The sequence below is a fragment of the Stomoxys calcitrans genome, chromosome 1 (genome assembly GCF_963082655.1).
Source record: "Stomoxys calcitrans chromosome 1, idStoCalc2.1, whole genome shotgun sequence".
Lineage (NCBI taxonomy): Eukaryota > Metazoa > Arthropoda > Insecta > Diptera > Muscidae > Stomoxys > Stomoxys calcitrans.
Genome location: NC_081552.1, coordinates 185,578,565 through 185,596,215, shown reverse-complemented (window position 1 = coordinate 185,596,215; position 17,651 = coordinate 185,578,565). Strand labels below are relative to the sequence as shown.

The 17,651-nt window shown below is 37.9% G+C and overlaps 1 protein-coding gene across 1 annotated transcript in view; it reads left to right on the top strand.

The window, feature by feature from the left end:
- LOC106087113 (palmitoleoyl-protein carboxylesterase NOTUM) overlaps positions 1-15,650 on the top strand; it is a 37,236-nt gene extending 21,586 nt beyond the window's left edge. The window contains exons 2-4 of the mRNA XM_013252033.2: positions 10,866-11,559; positions 11,625-12,131; positions 12,195-15,650. Coding sequence (XP_013107487.2) covers positions 10,866-11,559; positions 11,625-12,131; positions 12,195-13,222 — 2,229 coding nt within the window. The 3' untranslated portion in view covers positions 13,223-15,650. The remainder of the gene's footprint in view (positions 1-10,865; positions 11,560-11,624; positions 12,132-12,194) is intronic.
- The last annotated feature ends 2,001 nt before the right edge of the window (positions 15,651-17,651 follow it).

The window sequence follows — 17,651 nt, the reverse complement described above, 5'->3', positions numbered from 1 at the left end:
GGTCATATGGGAGCTATATCAGGTTATGGACCGATTTAGACCATACATGGTCTAGTTGTTGGAAATCAAAACAAAACATTTCATGAACTATGTTAGCCAAATCGGATAATAATTGCGCCCCCTAAGTGCTCAAGAAGTCTAGATCCTAGATCAGTTTATATGGCAGCTATATCAGAACATGTACCGATTTGAACCATACTTAGTACAGTTATTGACAGTCATAACAAAGTACCTTACACAAAATTTCTGCCAAATCAGTTAAGAAATGCCCCCTCTAAGAGTTCAAGAGGTCTAATCGGGTGATCGGTTTGTATGGCGGCTATATCAAGTTATGGACAGATATAGACCATACTTGGCACAGTTGTTTGAAGTCATATCAGAACATCTTATGCAAAATTCCAGCCAAATCTGATAAGAATTGCGCCCTCTAGAAGTTCATGAATCAAGACCCAAGGGTTTAACTTTTCCTGGTGTTCTGGGTAAATACCAGTTATACAGAGTTTTAAGGTTGGAGTCTGTGAATTTGCCCAAAGTCCGCTTCGAAGTTGAGCAAACTTGTCATACCTTAGAACCGGGCTTCGACTCCAGCTAAATTTTTTGTCTCTGACCCCCAAACATCCACTTTACCACCCTGTATGATACGACGTTGAAGAGTATTTTAAGCGATTACGAGCATTCGAAACAAAGAAACACCATAAGTAGGTCAAATAGTTTAACTCCCTTTTAGGATACGATAGGGAAATTAAAATATCTGAGAGTTCTACTGTTGACCAAGAGCCAGAGGAGGTGGAACCCTTAGGGCATCATGCATAACAAGTTTATACTTCATCATACACCCTCTTATGAAGAAGTATAAGCTTCTTATGCAGAAAGCTCTGAGGGTTCCACCTTTTCTGGTGCACCGGAAAATTGGAGCCAGAGCTTACTGGCTTCGTCTTAAAACCTTAAAACCGCCTCAAAACTCCTATTTTGCAGCGTGGCTAATACATGCTGAAGGACATAATTGTCAACGATATCGCCCCATTTTTGGATACGATAAAGGAACATGAAAGTCAATGAATGACCCAAGATACACCTTGCAACAGATTGGGAGCGCCGGCTCTCTCATACTGTCAAGAATTATGTGACCATCTACAGGTGGCGCTGAAGGCCTTAGCTGCGGGTTGCATAATGTTGAGGCTTGTCGGTAGATGGGTTGGTGCTGGGTTCCGGGCCGGAGTTGGAGACATTTGAGCTGTGCCAGTGCCCCCCGATCACGGAGAGAAGGCGTAGTACTACGGGTGAACACCACTTCTCTTCTTTGAGCTGCCTACAGGCTCTCACACCCCCGAGTCATTCTGAATTCTGCAAGGGTCCGGGATGGCTGACGAGGCGGTCCTCTATGTCGGGTTTTTAGTTTCTATTTGCATTTTTCTAACGGCTTTCGTTTCTCTCTCTTCTCTTCTATTTCTTTTCTTTCTAGGATGAAAGCAATGGACCAAAGGTCTCCGAGTGAAGTGGTTGCCAGGCAGTTGCCACTCTAACCTTACATAGCCTAGGTCCCTTGGCGTTCGTACTTAATATGGATCAGATCACGGAATATTGGAATATAGCTGCTAAATATACCAATCTCCCGATTTAAGTTCTTGAACCAATAAAAGGCGCATTTATTAACCGATTCGCTGAAATTTTGTATAATAAGTTATGTTAGGCACCTCGACGTTTGAAATGAATATAAACCAGATCGGGCTATACTTAAACATAGCTGCCATATAACCAATCTCCCGATTTAAGTTCTTGGAATTATAAAAGGCGCATGCTGAAATTTGGTACAGTGAGCTGTATTAGGCTCTTAAACACCCCTGATGAATATGGCTTAGATTTGTCTATATTTGTATATAGCTACCATATACACCGATCTCCCGATTTAAGATGTAGGGGCTATAAATGGCACATTTTTAGCCGATTTCTCTGAATTTTGGTACAATCAGTTGTAGTAGATACCTACACATGCTGAATTTGGTATAGATCGGACTTAATTTGGATATATCATATAGACCAATCTCCCGTTTTATGGTCTAGGAGAGTGAATTGTGCTTCGATATCACTGCCGAGTTGGGTGCATATTTCAATGTTGTTGCCAAGGTTTCATAAATGGTTTATTTTTACTGGTGTTTATTCCTCGATCTTACTGTCCTCAAATCCAATCCCTTAATCGCCGCCATACCGTTCACATAAATCCGGAATTTCTATGGCGTTATATACCTTCCTGGGATTTCATTTGCGACACAGACCTCGTACATTCGTCCTAAAATCTGAGCGATACACCGGTATCAAGTGTCTCAGTTAGACCACCAATTCCGCTTCTCATCTTCCTTGAACATAGCATTCGCGATTCAATCCTCCCTTCCAATCTTACTTGATTCCGGCGATCGGTCCTTTGGACCGGAAAGAGCTTGCCGAGAATTGTCACCTCCATAACAACAACAATAACTACTGTGGGGAATTGGGTAGGCATTTTGACGCATCTAGTACTCGATACCCGCCGGATTGAATGGATAGGTACTCCGTATATCTTAAATCTACGGCTATATCTATAGAGATAAATGAGAGATCAATAGACTCAGGTGATCCAATTTTTTGATTTCCGAAGCGTATTTACCTTTTATATGAGTCCCATATCGCCTTGATTGGCCTATTTGTTCGCTGGGTAGGGTTTTGGGGGTGCGAAAATCTCCCCAGCTAGCTGACCTCAAATGTTGATGACAGTTTTACAAGTAGCCACTATAAAGATGGGCAAAGAAAAATTGCTTGAAATCGGTATGCCCAGCACCCATGCTAACCAACAATTTAAGGCCAGTACTATGTTCGTTTTTCACAGTTGAAAACACATGTTTTTCACGATTACTTCTCTGAAACACTACAAAAATCCCAATGATAACATGATACTTTTATTAAAATTTTTTGCATAAGTAATGACTGAATGTCCTACGGAAGAAAAAAAGCATGTTCCTATGCTACAAAATCTATTCTCTAAAAAAGTAATCGCGAAAAGCGCACATAGGACCAGCCTTGAAGGTTTTTTTTTTGCAAATTTACATAGAAATACAAATTGATTTTTATATGGAAAATGTCAACAAAATGTTGATTCTTATAAATAAAATTTAGTTTTTAGCAATAAAAATATTTAATTTAAATGCCTAGGAGTTGTTAATGCATTTTTGTCTTGTTTATTTTTAAGATTAACACATTTATCATTTACACCGCTTTCCCAAAATTCACTGAAAAGTAATCATTGTTCTTTGGTCTTACCAAGAAGTGAGATAGACAAATTGATAAGTCCCTCGAAACAATCTCTAAATCTCCTTGACAACTTATCTCGAAGCAATGCGGCGGCAAATCATAAATACCCCAGAAAATTGAATGCTAATTACTTTAATTAACTAGCAGCACAAAAAAAACATCAGAAGGTGTGAATTCTTGTGATGTGATTTATTAAAGGTGTATAATTTTAAAGCTTTTCAAGTTTCCGACACAAGCAGAACCGTTGCGACCATTTACGATGCGGGTAATCGGTAGTTTGAGAGAGACAGAAAGAAATAGATGGCGAGAGAAGAGATGCAAGCCTGCATGCTGATGGTAACAACAACAACCTTGCACTGCAACTGTCACATTGCAAGTCAGCGGCTGTTTAATTAATGGATTAGAAGGAGAGTAGATGGCGCCACATACAAACATATAACAACAAATTACTTTAATTAAACAAATCACGTTTATATTCAAGACAAAACAGTTCCACAGACACAGGCACACCTTGCCAAAGCCGTTTGTTTTTGTCCAACCGTCCGTCTATCAACCATCCTTGCATCAACCCAGCAAGCAATTGAAGTCTATATATTATCAATGCTTCATAGTATACAACGCTATAGATTGTTAATAAAATCTAAATTAAAATGATTTATTGGAGGAGCGGCTAGGGCTCACACACATAAACACACACCCATCCCCCCATTGAATACAACTGCACAACTCTTAGATCGTAACCACTGTCACAGATTTTGCCTTTATTCCACAAGCGCCATTTAATTATTACGCCTTGGCCGGCTGTTGGATCAAAGAGCTTCTTGATGTGGTTCAAAGTAATGAAGTTCTCTGCTCGGGAATGAGTATGAGTGAGTGTATGTATGACGCATACAATCAACTTGCTAGACAAACTGCACAGACAGACAGACACACATGCAATGGATTGTTATTATTTATTGTTGTTGGGTGCTAAGACGGCGGCAATAATAAAAAGTAAAATAGAAAACTTGATTAAATTTTTAATCATACACTTTCAAGTCTTTTTGTTTCTAGTTTTCTAAACGTCTGGTTCAGTGTTTCTATTTGAAAGGAATGTTGTAAATTACTAGGGAAATGAATTTGTTGTTGCTCTTGTCAAATTGTAATTAAAATGTCACTTAAATACCGCAAATAGGGAGAGCGTGAATAAAGTGAGAGCATATTATTGTGAATGAGTGTTGCCAAATAAAATTTTTGTTAAACAAAAAAAGTGAGTTTTAGAAATGGTGAAGAATATCATATGAAAACAATTGCTGTGTTTTATTTTTATTTAGCCGTGAAGGACAAAAATAAAACGCAAAAATGTTTCCAGTGCAAGGCTCTTTGTTTGCCATGAGGTGGTAACGTCATTTGCCAACCTGTCAAAACAATACGAGGAAAAAGTGAAACTATTTGTAAAATTAATAACTAAAATGTACAAAACATATGTGGGCATAACAGTCAAATAAAATGTATAAAAATTTGTGTACGCAAAAATATAAATAATTGGTTTTATTCTTATTTTACCATTCACAATAGAGGTATTTCTGCAAGTGGCCACCTTATTTGTGAACAAAATATTATGGCAATATTTATCTAGAACTTCGTTGCCCTGAATAGATGTAATGTTCATACAAATTTCATTGCACTGCACTATATAGTACTAAAAAAGGAATTGGTATAAAACTTTGGGGTCAAATAACCTGGGTATCCAAAGTTCAGCGCGGACAAACTTTATAAGTTTTTACTGGCTTTATTTTGTTAAGTCGTTTTTTTTTAATTTTGGTTTAGTCATTTTACTAAATTTAATTAATAATTGTATGATTTTATTTTGCCTTAAATTATTTTGTTTCGTCTGATTTTTATATAATTTTCTTTAATTTATTTTATTTATTTATTTATACTATTCTTATTTTATTTCTGTATTATTTTAATTTTTTTTTAATATTTATTGATTTTTTATCAGCAAAAAACTTTTGACATGCCCTTTTTCGTACTTAATAAATGGCAACTCTAGTGTGAGTAAGTGAAATAAATCGTTGCTTTGTGTGTGTGTGGTGGGAACCATGGGCATGCATGCAGATATACAGTAACATCTGCTTATTAATGAATCGACGATGCCGCTGCTGTCATTGTTGTTGTAGTCATCGTCATTATTTATCATTCGCTCACACAAATTGAAAGCAAATCAAACAATAAACAATTATGCCATTACTAAATGCCTTCGTTTTTTTTTTTAATTTGACGATAATAAACAAACAAGGCAAAAAAACACATACACATTGCCGCCAAATCAATTGGTTTGAAAACAAAACGTCCAAAAATAAATTTTCGGCAGTCTATTTGTTTGTTTTTTTTATGAAGAAAGAGACTATTAATAATAATGAAAGTGGTATCACTTGGAAGCTCAGTGCATTAATTTCTTTTTAGCCAAGGTGGGCTATTAATATAAAGAAAAGGATGTCAACTCTTGGTTGCTAATTAAGTTTATTTAGCAGTGCAGCGGATAAATTTTAAAAATGTCCATTGTTTTTAGTATCTTTTAGAAAATATTTGACGAGTAATTGGTGTTTTTTATTATTTATGTACCTTATTTATATTGTTTTTTGTTAGTTTTTTTGAGTCTTTCTTAGTTTTGGGGTTTTTTTAATTCTAAAATTGTCCTTTATTTTATATTTTTAGAAAGTATTTGACCAATAATTGGTGCTTTTTATTATTTTGTGTTTTTTTAATTTTTGTTATTTTTTATTTTTATGTGTTTCCTTATTTTTTTGTCCTTTTTATTTCTCTGTGTTTCATCATTGTGCGTTTTTTTATTTGAGTTTTATTTTATTATTATTGTATTTTCCTTATTTTTGAGGTTTTTTTATAATTTTTCTGTTTTCAATAATTTTTTTTTTATTGCTAAATAAAATTTCTGTACCCATATTCTTTGACATTAAATTTTAAATAATGACTTGGACTGTATTTTTGTATATTGTCATTATTAGCTGTGTTTTATTTTAGTACTATATAGTGCAGTGCAATGAGATTTGTATGAAAATGACGTCTATCCAGGACAACGGACTACTGAATAAATTACAAGTGCAGGCTTATGTAGAACATCTATTGTCAGGATTGCTATTTTTTGTTTTTTTAAAAAGAAATGTAGCCACTTGCAGAAATACCTCTATTGTGAATGATAAAAAAATCAGTTATTCATACAATTGCGCGCACAAATCTTAATAAATTTTGTTGGACTACATAACATGTTTTGAAAATTTTTCTCGTATTGACGTTACCACTTCATGGCAAACAAACAGACTTGCACCTGTAACTTTTTTTCGTTTTATTGTTGCCCTTCACGGCTTATCTATGCAGTACTAAAATAAAACACAGCATTTAACTCCATAACATTTTCCAACTATGTAGATGACAACCCTTTTGAATGGAACTCTCTTTCTCTCTAATTTCAAACTACATATATACATACGTATGTCGGCATTCCCATTCATTCATTCACAACAATAAGCAATGCCGGTAAACGTATGGTACATCCCCAACATGTTGAAGTGAGGGGCCGATTGGGTGAATGTTTTTCTTAGCTTGTCGTTGAACTTAAATAAACATAAAAAATTTTGGCGGCTGCCAACGTTTTGTATCATGTGTAGTATATTTACTGTTGTTGCCGCGAATGACTGTTAAAAAAAATACACAAACCTAATTCCACCATTGATTGTATAAAAGCCGAATTGCCATTGCAAAAAAAAATACACCTACCAATACCTTAAGCCATAATAGTGTAATATTTACTTCGTCATCTCTTTGCTCATCATCATAGTATTTGTCGTCATTATTATTATGAGTATGGCGGCACAATTGCCATATTCAACTTTAACATCATCTCACCAGTACAACGTCGGCGTCGTCATCATTATCATGATGGTATGTGGATGTGAATCGTTTGTTGGTTCGTTCGTTCATCATCATCATCATCGTCGTCGTCGTCAACATTGTCGGTTAAGAGCCTTTGATCTTATCGTAAAGCTTCTTGCTCGCATTTTGATCAAAGCGAGTTTTTCCGCCAAAGTGGTAGAGTAACAGAAAAGACAATAATAATAACAAATAACACACAAAATACAAAAACAATAACAACATACCAACCAACCAATTCCAACACTGTGAGAGTAACAGCAACAACTTATGGCAACAGCAACATCATCAGGTTTAGAAAAATAACTAAGAAACAAACAAAAAAAGATACAAATCGCGCACGCCACAACCAACATTCATAAACAAAAGCATGTAGTTTAAAGTGTTGTTGTTGTGTTTTATTGTTGGTATTTATGTTGGTCTTCTGTGTACAAGTTTTTTTTAATAGTAAGAGAGTGACAGCTGAGAGAAGTTTGAAAAGAGAATCCAGAGATATCAATCTGCAAAAAATATAGGTTAAACAGTCATGTAGGAAAACAAGCATTGCGGCCGCCAGCATGCAATTGAAGGCGCGAACAGCTGATTGCTTATGCTACAGACTTTTTTTATTTAAATCCATTCGTTTTCAGTAAGATGAGATATTTTAGAATTCTATTAATATTTTAAGGTTAGTGTAGGTTTTATGAAGAACTAGCTGACCCGGTGTGCTTCGCTACACCCATAAGTGTTTGCAGCCCCCTTTTGACAGGGTAAAATTATTTATTTTTGTAAATTACTTTCATTGGAAACCCGTTGTCCGATTTGGTATTCATGTCCATTTGGCTTAAAATTTTCTCCGGGAATTGACCCAAATTTGTATATAGTTTTTGAGTCCCATCTTGTCACATTCGGAGAACACATCCATTTGGTGCATAATTTTGGGATGACGAACCCGCCTGGGAATAGATCCCAAACTGTCCCGATCAGCCTTTGGAACTTGACCCCAAATATTTATATAAGTTTTTAACTTAATTTCGAATTACCTTTCATTTAATACCCATATTGCCCCAATAGGTAAACATGTTATTTTTGGGGCGGATTTTAGAGGTGGGACGGGCTTACCGATACTTGGGGTAAAATTTTTAAATCAAGTTCATATTCTACCCTTAAATAACTTTCATTTGATACCCATATTGTTCCAATCGGTATACATGTCCGTTCGGGGTGGGTTTTGGGATGGGGCGTCCCCCCAGGTTATTTGAACCCAAAGTTTGATACCTATATTGTGTTACCGTAAGGTGGCATATAAAATTTAACATAAATCGATGCATCCATCTCCGAGATTTGGCGTTTTTGAAAATTGTGGTTTGGGGGAGGGTCCGCCCCCCTTCGGATATTAAAAAATGTAGTACCCTATTTTCACTCTGCCATCTGTAAAAATTCCATGAGAATCGGTTGAGCCGTTTTTGAGTCTATTCGAAACAAACAAATCGCAACCCTTTAATTTTTTTATCATAGAAGCTGTTTTGGCCCACTCTGCTCCTCAGACACTCTACTCTTAAATACCTTTAATTTGATACCCACATTGTCCCAATCGGTAAACATGTCCGTTTTGGAATGGGCGTCCCCCCAAGTTATTTGACCCCAAAGTTTTATAGCAATTTTGTGTTTCTGGGTTATACATAAAATTTTGCTATTATCGAGATCTGGCGTTTTTGAAAATGGTGGTAAGGGGAAGGGTACGCACGAGAAGTTCTGGTGTTTATTGACTGCCTTAAAGAAAATGGAACCACGCTTTCATTCACCCATAAGGACTTTCAGAAACCTCGAAGCGGCTTTACTGTGGTAGAGATTTATCTCCAATAACCGAACCATGGAGGCCACCGTAGCTCAGAGGTTAGCACGTTCGCCACGCCGCTGAACGCCTGGGTTCGAATCCTGGCGAGACCATCAGAAAAAAATTTCAGCAGTGGTTTTCCCCTCCTAATGCTGGCAACATTTGTAAGGTACTTTGCCATGTATAAACTTTTCCCCAAACAGGTGTCGCACTGCTGCTCGCAGTTCGGACTGGGCTATAAAACTGAGGTCCCTTATCATTGGGCTTAAACTTGAATCGAACAGCACTCACTGATATCGTAAAGTATCTTATAGTTTCCTCAACCGAATAAACAACACAGACAGGGCTTGACGGGTTCTTTCTTGGCGCCTTCCCCTCCTCTTTTAATTGACGAAGGAGAATTTTCCCTATACTTTAACAATGTAGATAAAAGCACCTCAAACAAGTCTTCGGTAACAACTGCAAAATGCCGTACTCCACAACTTTTATAAATAGATCTTTAGCCTCACCTTATTTATTTTGACTTATTGAGGTATTCGAGATAGCCAGAGTTTGGTACAAATACCGCAAGGGATTACAATCTTTTAGTGTTCTAATTTTAGTTTCAGGATCTGAAGATGCCTTGTTATCAATGCATGTGCCGTTGGTAGAGAAAGACTATATCCAATACTGCTCCTGGCCAAATCTCACCAATCTTTTTAAGCTCGCATTGTTACCTGTTGACTGAGCGATGATCCCCAAACGATATCAGTCTGCATTACTAACCTGGAGGTCCTTGTAATTCCTTGAGGACATAAAAGTATACAGATGGCAGTAAATCGACTTTCACATTCCACTTGGTCGTATGGAACCCTCCCTCTTGTTAATAATCGCCATCACATTAGCGAAGGCTCTTGAGCCCACAATGCTATTGTTCACCTGAGTTATCTTGGGGATGAATGCCAGCTTGCTGAACACAATCTTTTGTCACTTATGACTTTGAACATGGGGGTCAGTATTCTGTGTCTCCTTATTGCTGAAAGTCTTAGAAACTGTCACTAGAAGCTTCCAAATAAACTGGAGAGCGCGGCACCTGTTACTATCCACCTCTTCCAGGACTGCGGTGTTGATGCTTGAAGCAGGAGTCGGAATATTTTGCTTAAATTAGCAGCCCTGCTATGGTCTAGACGAATGGTAAATATGCGAAGATGCGATAGGATCAGTTTTGTCTTAAAACCCGAACTAGGTGTCTGCAGAAGTCTCCTCTCGACTCCTGAAACCTGGCGCAGCCACTCCACCATTCAAGGTAGCAGACAACTGGCTACGGCCAGATTCTTTCGATTCTATTATAAACTTACTGCCGAGATCCATATCTCCACTGGAAAGACTATAAACCGCTTACAAGACAATACTACTGTTCTTATACTTGACTCTGCAGAGTTTGAGTAATATGTACCTATCAAACCCTCTAAACTTAACGAATGAAACTAGAAATACCCAAATACTTCCAGTTCTTCCTTACATGAAGTTCTGAGCAACCCATATTGTAAAGCTATTTAATGATGATGGAAAAAATATTAAGCAACAATGTATTTTTTTTTTTTTTTAATTCCATTTTTATTCTATTTTTATACATTTCAATCCAGCAAGACAAAATAACATACATATATATATAATCCTATAACAAACTGACGTATATATTGTATTACCTCTTTTAAACGTATCCAATCTAATCAACCTTCCCCCTAGAAATCTTCACGCCACTGTTTTTTTATAAAAAAAAAAAAAAATTATTACGCATCACCTTGTTTAAGACAACACTAACTCTTATCACCCTGTACTTTTTTACTTATTGCAGACACAACCCATCAATGGTTTAGCTGAGACACAGAAAACCCACCAAATGAAATTCACCACACCACAAATACAACACTTCCAAGCCAAGACGCAAATAATGGCAAGACTTAAAACAGAATTGTTACTAGTCGCCAAAACAAAAACCCAAACAACCGCAGTCATAACGGCTTGCGTTTGCCGGCAAACTTGCTGCTCAACAAATCAAAGGTTATTGCAGTTAACACAAATATGTTTACTATTCATATTGGCCATAATATGCAGTGGGAATTTTATTGTTACCGCTGCACCCTCACACCAAAGTCAAACTTCGGGTTTTGCAGTGGCAGCTTCACTTCCTTTGCTATCAAATACAATCTTGGGAAATGCCATCAATGCTTCCTCTGCTGCAGTTCAAGAAGAGGCAGCAAACACATTAACCGAGACTAACTCAGTACATGGTGGTCATCATGTAGCGGGAGCCCATAATCATGAGCATGGAGCACGTGCTCTAAAGAAGGCCTTGCTAACCAATCGCAGCATTGTTTGTAACGATGGTTCGGCCATGAGTTTTTATTTGCGCAAAAACCCCAATTCCAAAAAATGGATAGTGTTTCTTGAGGGCGGCTGGCATTGTTATGATGTGAGATCGTGCAGGGCTCGTTGGAATCGTTTGAGGCATTTAATGACCTCCACCGATTGGCCGGATACCAGAGATGGTAATTGGGAACAGTATAACGAAATGTTGTCACTTAGTGACCTTGTTTTTTGTTTTTAATTTCAGTTGGTGGCATACTTTCCCCTTTACCCGAGGAAAATCCCTATTGGCACAGTGCCAATCATGTCTTGGTACCCTATTGCAGCAGTGATTCCTGGTCTGGCACCAATTCCACAATTGATTCCTCGGAATTTTCCTTTCGCTTTATGGGTGCTCTCATACTGAAACAAGTCATAGCTGATCTGATACCCATGGGTTTGGGTCGTGTGGCCGGTGCTGAACTTCTGTTGGTGGGCTCTTCAGCCGGTGGCTTGGGTGTAATGCTGAATTTAGATCGCATAGCCCATTATTTGCAAGTTGAGCGTAAACTGCAGGTTACAGTGCGAGGTGTCAGCGATTCAGGTTGGTTTTTGGATCGCGAACCCTATACACCTTCGGCTGTAGCCTCAAGTGAGGCCGTACGCCAGGGTTGGTCTCTGTGGAAGGGTCTGCTGCCAGAGGCCTGTGTAGAACAATACAAGGCAGAACCCTGGCGCTGTTATTTTGGCTATAGGCTTTATCCTACTATGAAGAGTAAGTTCAAACATCTTTTTTTTATATACAAACCCTAGATTCTAATGGAGATTTCTTTTTTAGCACCTCTATTTGTTTTCCAATGGCTTTTTGATGAAGCCCAAATGAGAGCAGATAATGTGGCCGCTCCCGTTACCCCACACCAATGGAATTACATACATGCCATGGGTGGAGCTTTGCGTTCCTCATTGGATAATGTAACTGCGGTGTTTGCCCCCTCCTGCATTGGCCATGCGGTGTTGTCAAAACGTGAATGGTTGAACCTGAAGATCGATGAGATCTCTTTGCCCACTGCCCTTAGATGCTGGGAGCATTCAACCAGACCTCGTAAGAAGCGTCACGATAAGCTAAAACGCTCTACAGAAGCCACCATCAGCCACAAGGATGCTAAGAGGCGCAGAGAAAGACAGCAGCAAAGAGAACAACAGAGGGAAAAGAGAAGGAATAACGAAAACAATGGCAATGTGGAGCGTAAACGTTTAACCAAAGAAGAAAGACAAGAGCGCAAGCGTCTGAGGCATGAGCAGCAGAAAAGGCGCCAGGAGAGACGCAATCGCCGCAAAAATAATTTGGCAGAAGTTGAACATGAGAGTAATCTCACCAATGCCATACCCAGCACAGAGAACTCCACCGATACTCAACATCAGCGCAAAGAACATAAAAAACGTAAACGCACTGAACAGGAGAAACAGAGACGTAAGCAAAAGAAACGCCAAAGAAGGAAAAAGGAACACAACTCCATCGATGCCAATGATCCCGAGCGGGAGCTGCAAAAGGAGCAACCCATAATGGTGGTGGTGGAGAAACATCACAACAATGCTTCCAAAATAAATAGGCGCAGCGGTGTACCGCGAGTCCCTGAAAGATGTTCGCTGCGTCTATTGGAGCGTTGCAGTTGGCCGCAATGCAATCACTCCTGTCCCACTCTGACCAATCCTGTGACGGGAGAGGAAATGCGATTTCTCGAGTTACTGGCATCCTTTGGCCTGGATATTGAGGCTGTGGCAACAGCTTTGGGTGTGGATATGCAAACCCTTAACAACATGGATCGTACGGAATTGGTGAATCTCCTAACTCAGCAAGTCAGCTGATTCTCAACGCCTATCCCCCTAAAAAAGGCTGAGGGCGAATTTCATTCCAAAGTACTTAGAGAGAGAGAGAGAGAGAGAGAGAGATAACAACACGGAGTCATATATACCTCAAAGAGAAATAATTAGATAATACTCTCGTTTTGGTGCTGCTTCAAGCATGCACTTGCCATGGCAAGGCCTCTCAATTTGGGGCCGTTAGAGCAACTTTGTATTGGCTTTGAAATCTCTTTGCTGAATTGCAAAGCAAACACTCACATTCACACACCCACACACACACACACACACACCATAAACCACACAGATCCACTTAAATTAAAGAGCCTTGTATATATTGTATGTAAATAGCTGTTTTTTTAGCCTTTAAGTACATAAAAGTTCAAATTATTTTGTAAGCGAAAGTTTAGTTTAATTAGCTTTAGAAGTGACTAAAAAGATGTGTGTGTGTATGTAGTTCTAGCTTAAGCATAGAACAAATTGCATTTCTCAGTTAGGCAATGAACAAAAAAACAAATTTGTTCTTAAAGAAAAGATGGTGAGTGCGAGAGAGAGAGAAAGAGAGAGATCGTGGTGGGTAAGATTAGTATGGCAACTCTGGATAAAGACAATGACTATTATTGAGACTTTCTACGCCCATAAACCGAAAGAAATATTGATACCATACGACATTGATAGTGAATTAACCCCGTACAATGTAGTATGTTATAGATTAAACGTTTTTCATCATCCATGCCATCCGGTATTATATCCACGAACAACGGGGATAATTCACCATTACAACATTAATTTTATAGGCAAAAATGAATTGTAAGTTATAACAGAAGCCTACACGCAAAATGGATAAGAATTGCGCCCTTTAGGTGCTAAATGGATACTAGATGTCTCAAAAAGTTTTAGCCTACTTACATAAGAATTGTGGCCTGTAGTTATCCGAGAAGTCAAAACGAATGAATGGTTTATATGGTACACCGAAAGAAAAATTAATACCAGACGGTATTAATAGTGAATTTACCCAGTTTTTTATAAATGTTTTACATCGTCCATAACATTCCGTATTGTTTTCACGAATAACGAGGTTAATTCACAATTAATTCCGTAAGGTACTAAGTTTTCTTTCGATATACTTACCTAGTAATCCGATCTTCCCTTTTGATTTCTGCAAGCCAAAATTCTTATCCAATTAGACTTAAACATTACATTTTGAGTTTTGCTAATCACTATTAAGACTCCTAGTATCCCTTGAGTTAGAGCTGGCAAAATATCGATGGCACTATCAATACTATTGATATTTAATTTTTTGACTGGATACCGATTGATAATTTTCCTATGGATATGGATAACTTTCCCTTAAGATACATTGCACCTATCCGATTAGGCTAACATTTTTTACAATTATTTACAATTATTTTTCTCAATATTTGGTCTATGCATTGATATGGCTTCTATATAAATCGTTCTCTTGATTTTTACTTCTCATTTTCGTTTGAAACATAGCTGATGGGAAATTAACGATAGTATCAACACTATCGATATTTATTATTAAAACTATGGAAAATGTCGAATGTTGCCACTATCGATAGTTTGCCACCTCTACCTTGAGTACATACAGGGCTCAATTGTTATCCAAATATGATAATATTTTGCGTGAGGGTTTCTGTTATGACCTTCAACTTGTTTTGGCCTATAAAAAAGATATCGTCCAGAGAATACGTGGGACGCAATCCTTGGCAAGTTAAATCTACACAGAATTCGATCCGAACAGACTTAAGCTTGAAAGCCTTTTGAGAACTAATTCATTGAACGCAAAGAAATAAAATCACATAAAACTAAACTTATTTTAACTTGTTAAATTGTTAGAAGGACCTTTTGGTTTTGCAAAAGATCCATTTCTGAACTAATTTTCTTAGCTTTTCTTCCGACTCTCTCTTGACCTCTTTGAAACATCTTTGTTAGACAATGGCCCTTAGCTGAGATTTGCAACAACCACCCCTTAAATACGCTGCTGTAAAGTATTAATTAATTATTTAACTAATTATTTATCTTAAAAAAAAGCAAAAAGACATACAAAAAATGACAACATCCCAGTTAATAATTATATTTGGTTTAAGTTTTTTTTTTTTAATTTTTAGTTAAAGGAAAGTTTATGTTTGTTTTTATTGTTTTAGTTTTTTTTTCTTGTCTTTAAGAAGGATGTGTGTTGTATGCAAAACTAAACCAGAAAAAAAGAGTTAGAAAAAAAGTTAAAGAGAGAATATCTTAAACGAGACCACTGTCACCACTCCACAATATCACGCCTATTGTAACTACTACAACTCTACTACTAGCCACACTCCCCTCTTTATTATATCATTCATCTCCATTATGTATGTTAACACAAAATTAATGCAACACATAAGACTGCTATTTGTTACAATATTTTAACTAATTTATTTAATATTATAAATTAATTCACCATACAATTAAAAAACAACAACAATCTAAATTTCATAAAATTAATAGTCTGTGTTTTTATTTAGGAAAAAAAAACAACAAGTAGAAAGGCGTTAAGTTTGGCCGGGCCGAACTTTGGATACCGACCACTTCGGGTATATATGTAAACCACCTTTCGTCAAAATCCGGTGAATCCGATCTGTGCCATATTGAAGAAGGATGTCGGAGGGCCTTACATAACTCACTGTGCCAAATTTCGGCGTCATTAGACAATAAATGCGCCTTTTATCGGGCCAAAACCTTAAATAAAGAGATCGGTCTGAATGGCAGCTATATCCATATGTGGTCCGATCTGAGCCAAATCGAAGAAGGATGTCGCAGGGCCTTACACAACTCACTGTCCAGAATTTTGGCAAAATCGAACAATAAATGCGACTTTTATGGACGCAAGACCTTAAATTGAGAGATCGGGCAGGTATATCCAAATCTGGACCGATATGGGCCAAACTGAAGAAGAATGTCAATGGGCCTAATACAACACACTGTCCAAAACTTCGGCGACATCGGACAAAAAATGCGCCTTTTATGGGCCCAAAACCCTAGATCGAGAGATCTGTCTATATGGCAGCTATATCCAAATCTAGACCGATCATGGCCAAATTGCAGAAGGATGTCGAGGGGTTTAACACAACCCACTGTACCTAAATCTGGACCGATCTTAGCCAAATTGCAGAAGGATGTCGAGGGGCCTAACACAACTTACTGTCCCAAATTTCGACGAAATCGGGTAATAAATGCGCCTTTTATGGGCCTAAGACCCTACATCGATCCAAATCTGGACCGATCTGAGCCAGTTTGCCAAAAGATATCAAGGGGTTAACATAACTCACTGTCCCAAATTTCGGCGACATCGGACAATAAATGTGGTTTTATGGGCCCAAAACCTTAAATCGAGAGATCGGTCTATATGGCAGCTATACCCAAATCTAAACCAATCTGGGCTAAATTGCAGAAATATGTTGAAGGACCTCACCTCACTGTTAAAAATTTTGACAAAATCGGACAATAAATGCGCCTTTTATGGGCCCAAGACCCTAAATCCAGAGATCGGTCCATATAGCTGCTATATCCAAATCTGGACCGATCTGAACCAAATTGCAAAACGATACCAAGGGGCCTAACACAACTCACTGTCCAAATTTCAGTGACATCGGACAATAAATGCGCCTTTTATGGGCCCAAAACATTAAATCGAGAGATTGGTCTATATGACAGCTATATCCAAATCTGGACATATCTAGGCAAAAGTGAAGAAGGATGTCAAAGGGCCTAACACAACTCACTGTCTCAAATTTTGGCAAAATTAGGATAATAAATGAGCATTTTATGGGCACAAGACCCAAAATCGAGAGATCGGTCTATATGTCAAAGGGCCTAACAAAACTCACTGTCCCAAATTTCAGCAAAATCGGATAATGAATGTGGCTTTTATGGGCCTTACACCATAAATCGGAGGATCGATCTATATGGCAGCTATATCCAAATCTGGACCGATCTGGGCCAAATTGACAAAGGATGTCGAAAGGCCTAACACAACTCACTGTCCCAAATTTCAGCGAAACCGGATAATAAATGTGGCTTTTATGGGCCTAAGACCCTAAATCGGAGGATCGGTCTATATGGCAGCTATATCCAAATCTGGACCGATCTGAACCAAATTGACGGAGGATGTCGATCGGCGGATCGGTCTATATGGGGGCTACATCAAGATATAGTCCGATATAGCCCATCTTCGAACTTAACCTGCTGGACAAAAAAAGAATCTGTGCAAAATTTCAGCTCAATATCTCTATGTTTAAAGACTGTAGCGTGATTTCAACAGACAGACGGACGGACATGGCTAGATCGTCTTAGATTTTTTCGCTGATCAAGAATATATATACTTTATAGGGTCGGAAATGGATATTTCGATGTGTTGCAAACGGAGTGACAAAATGAATAT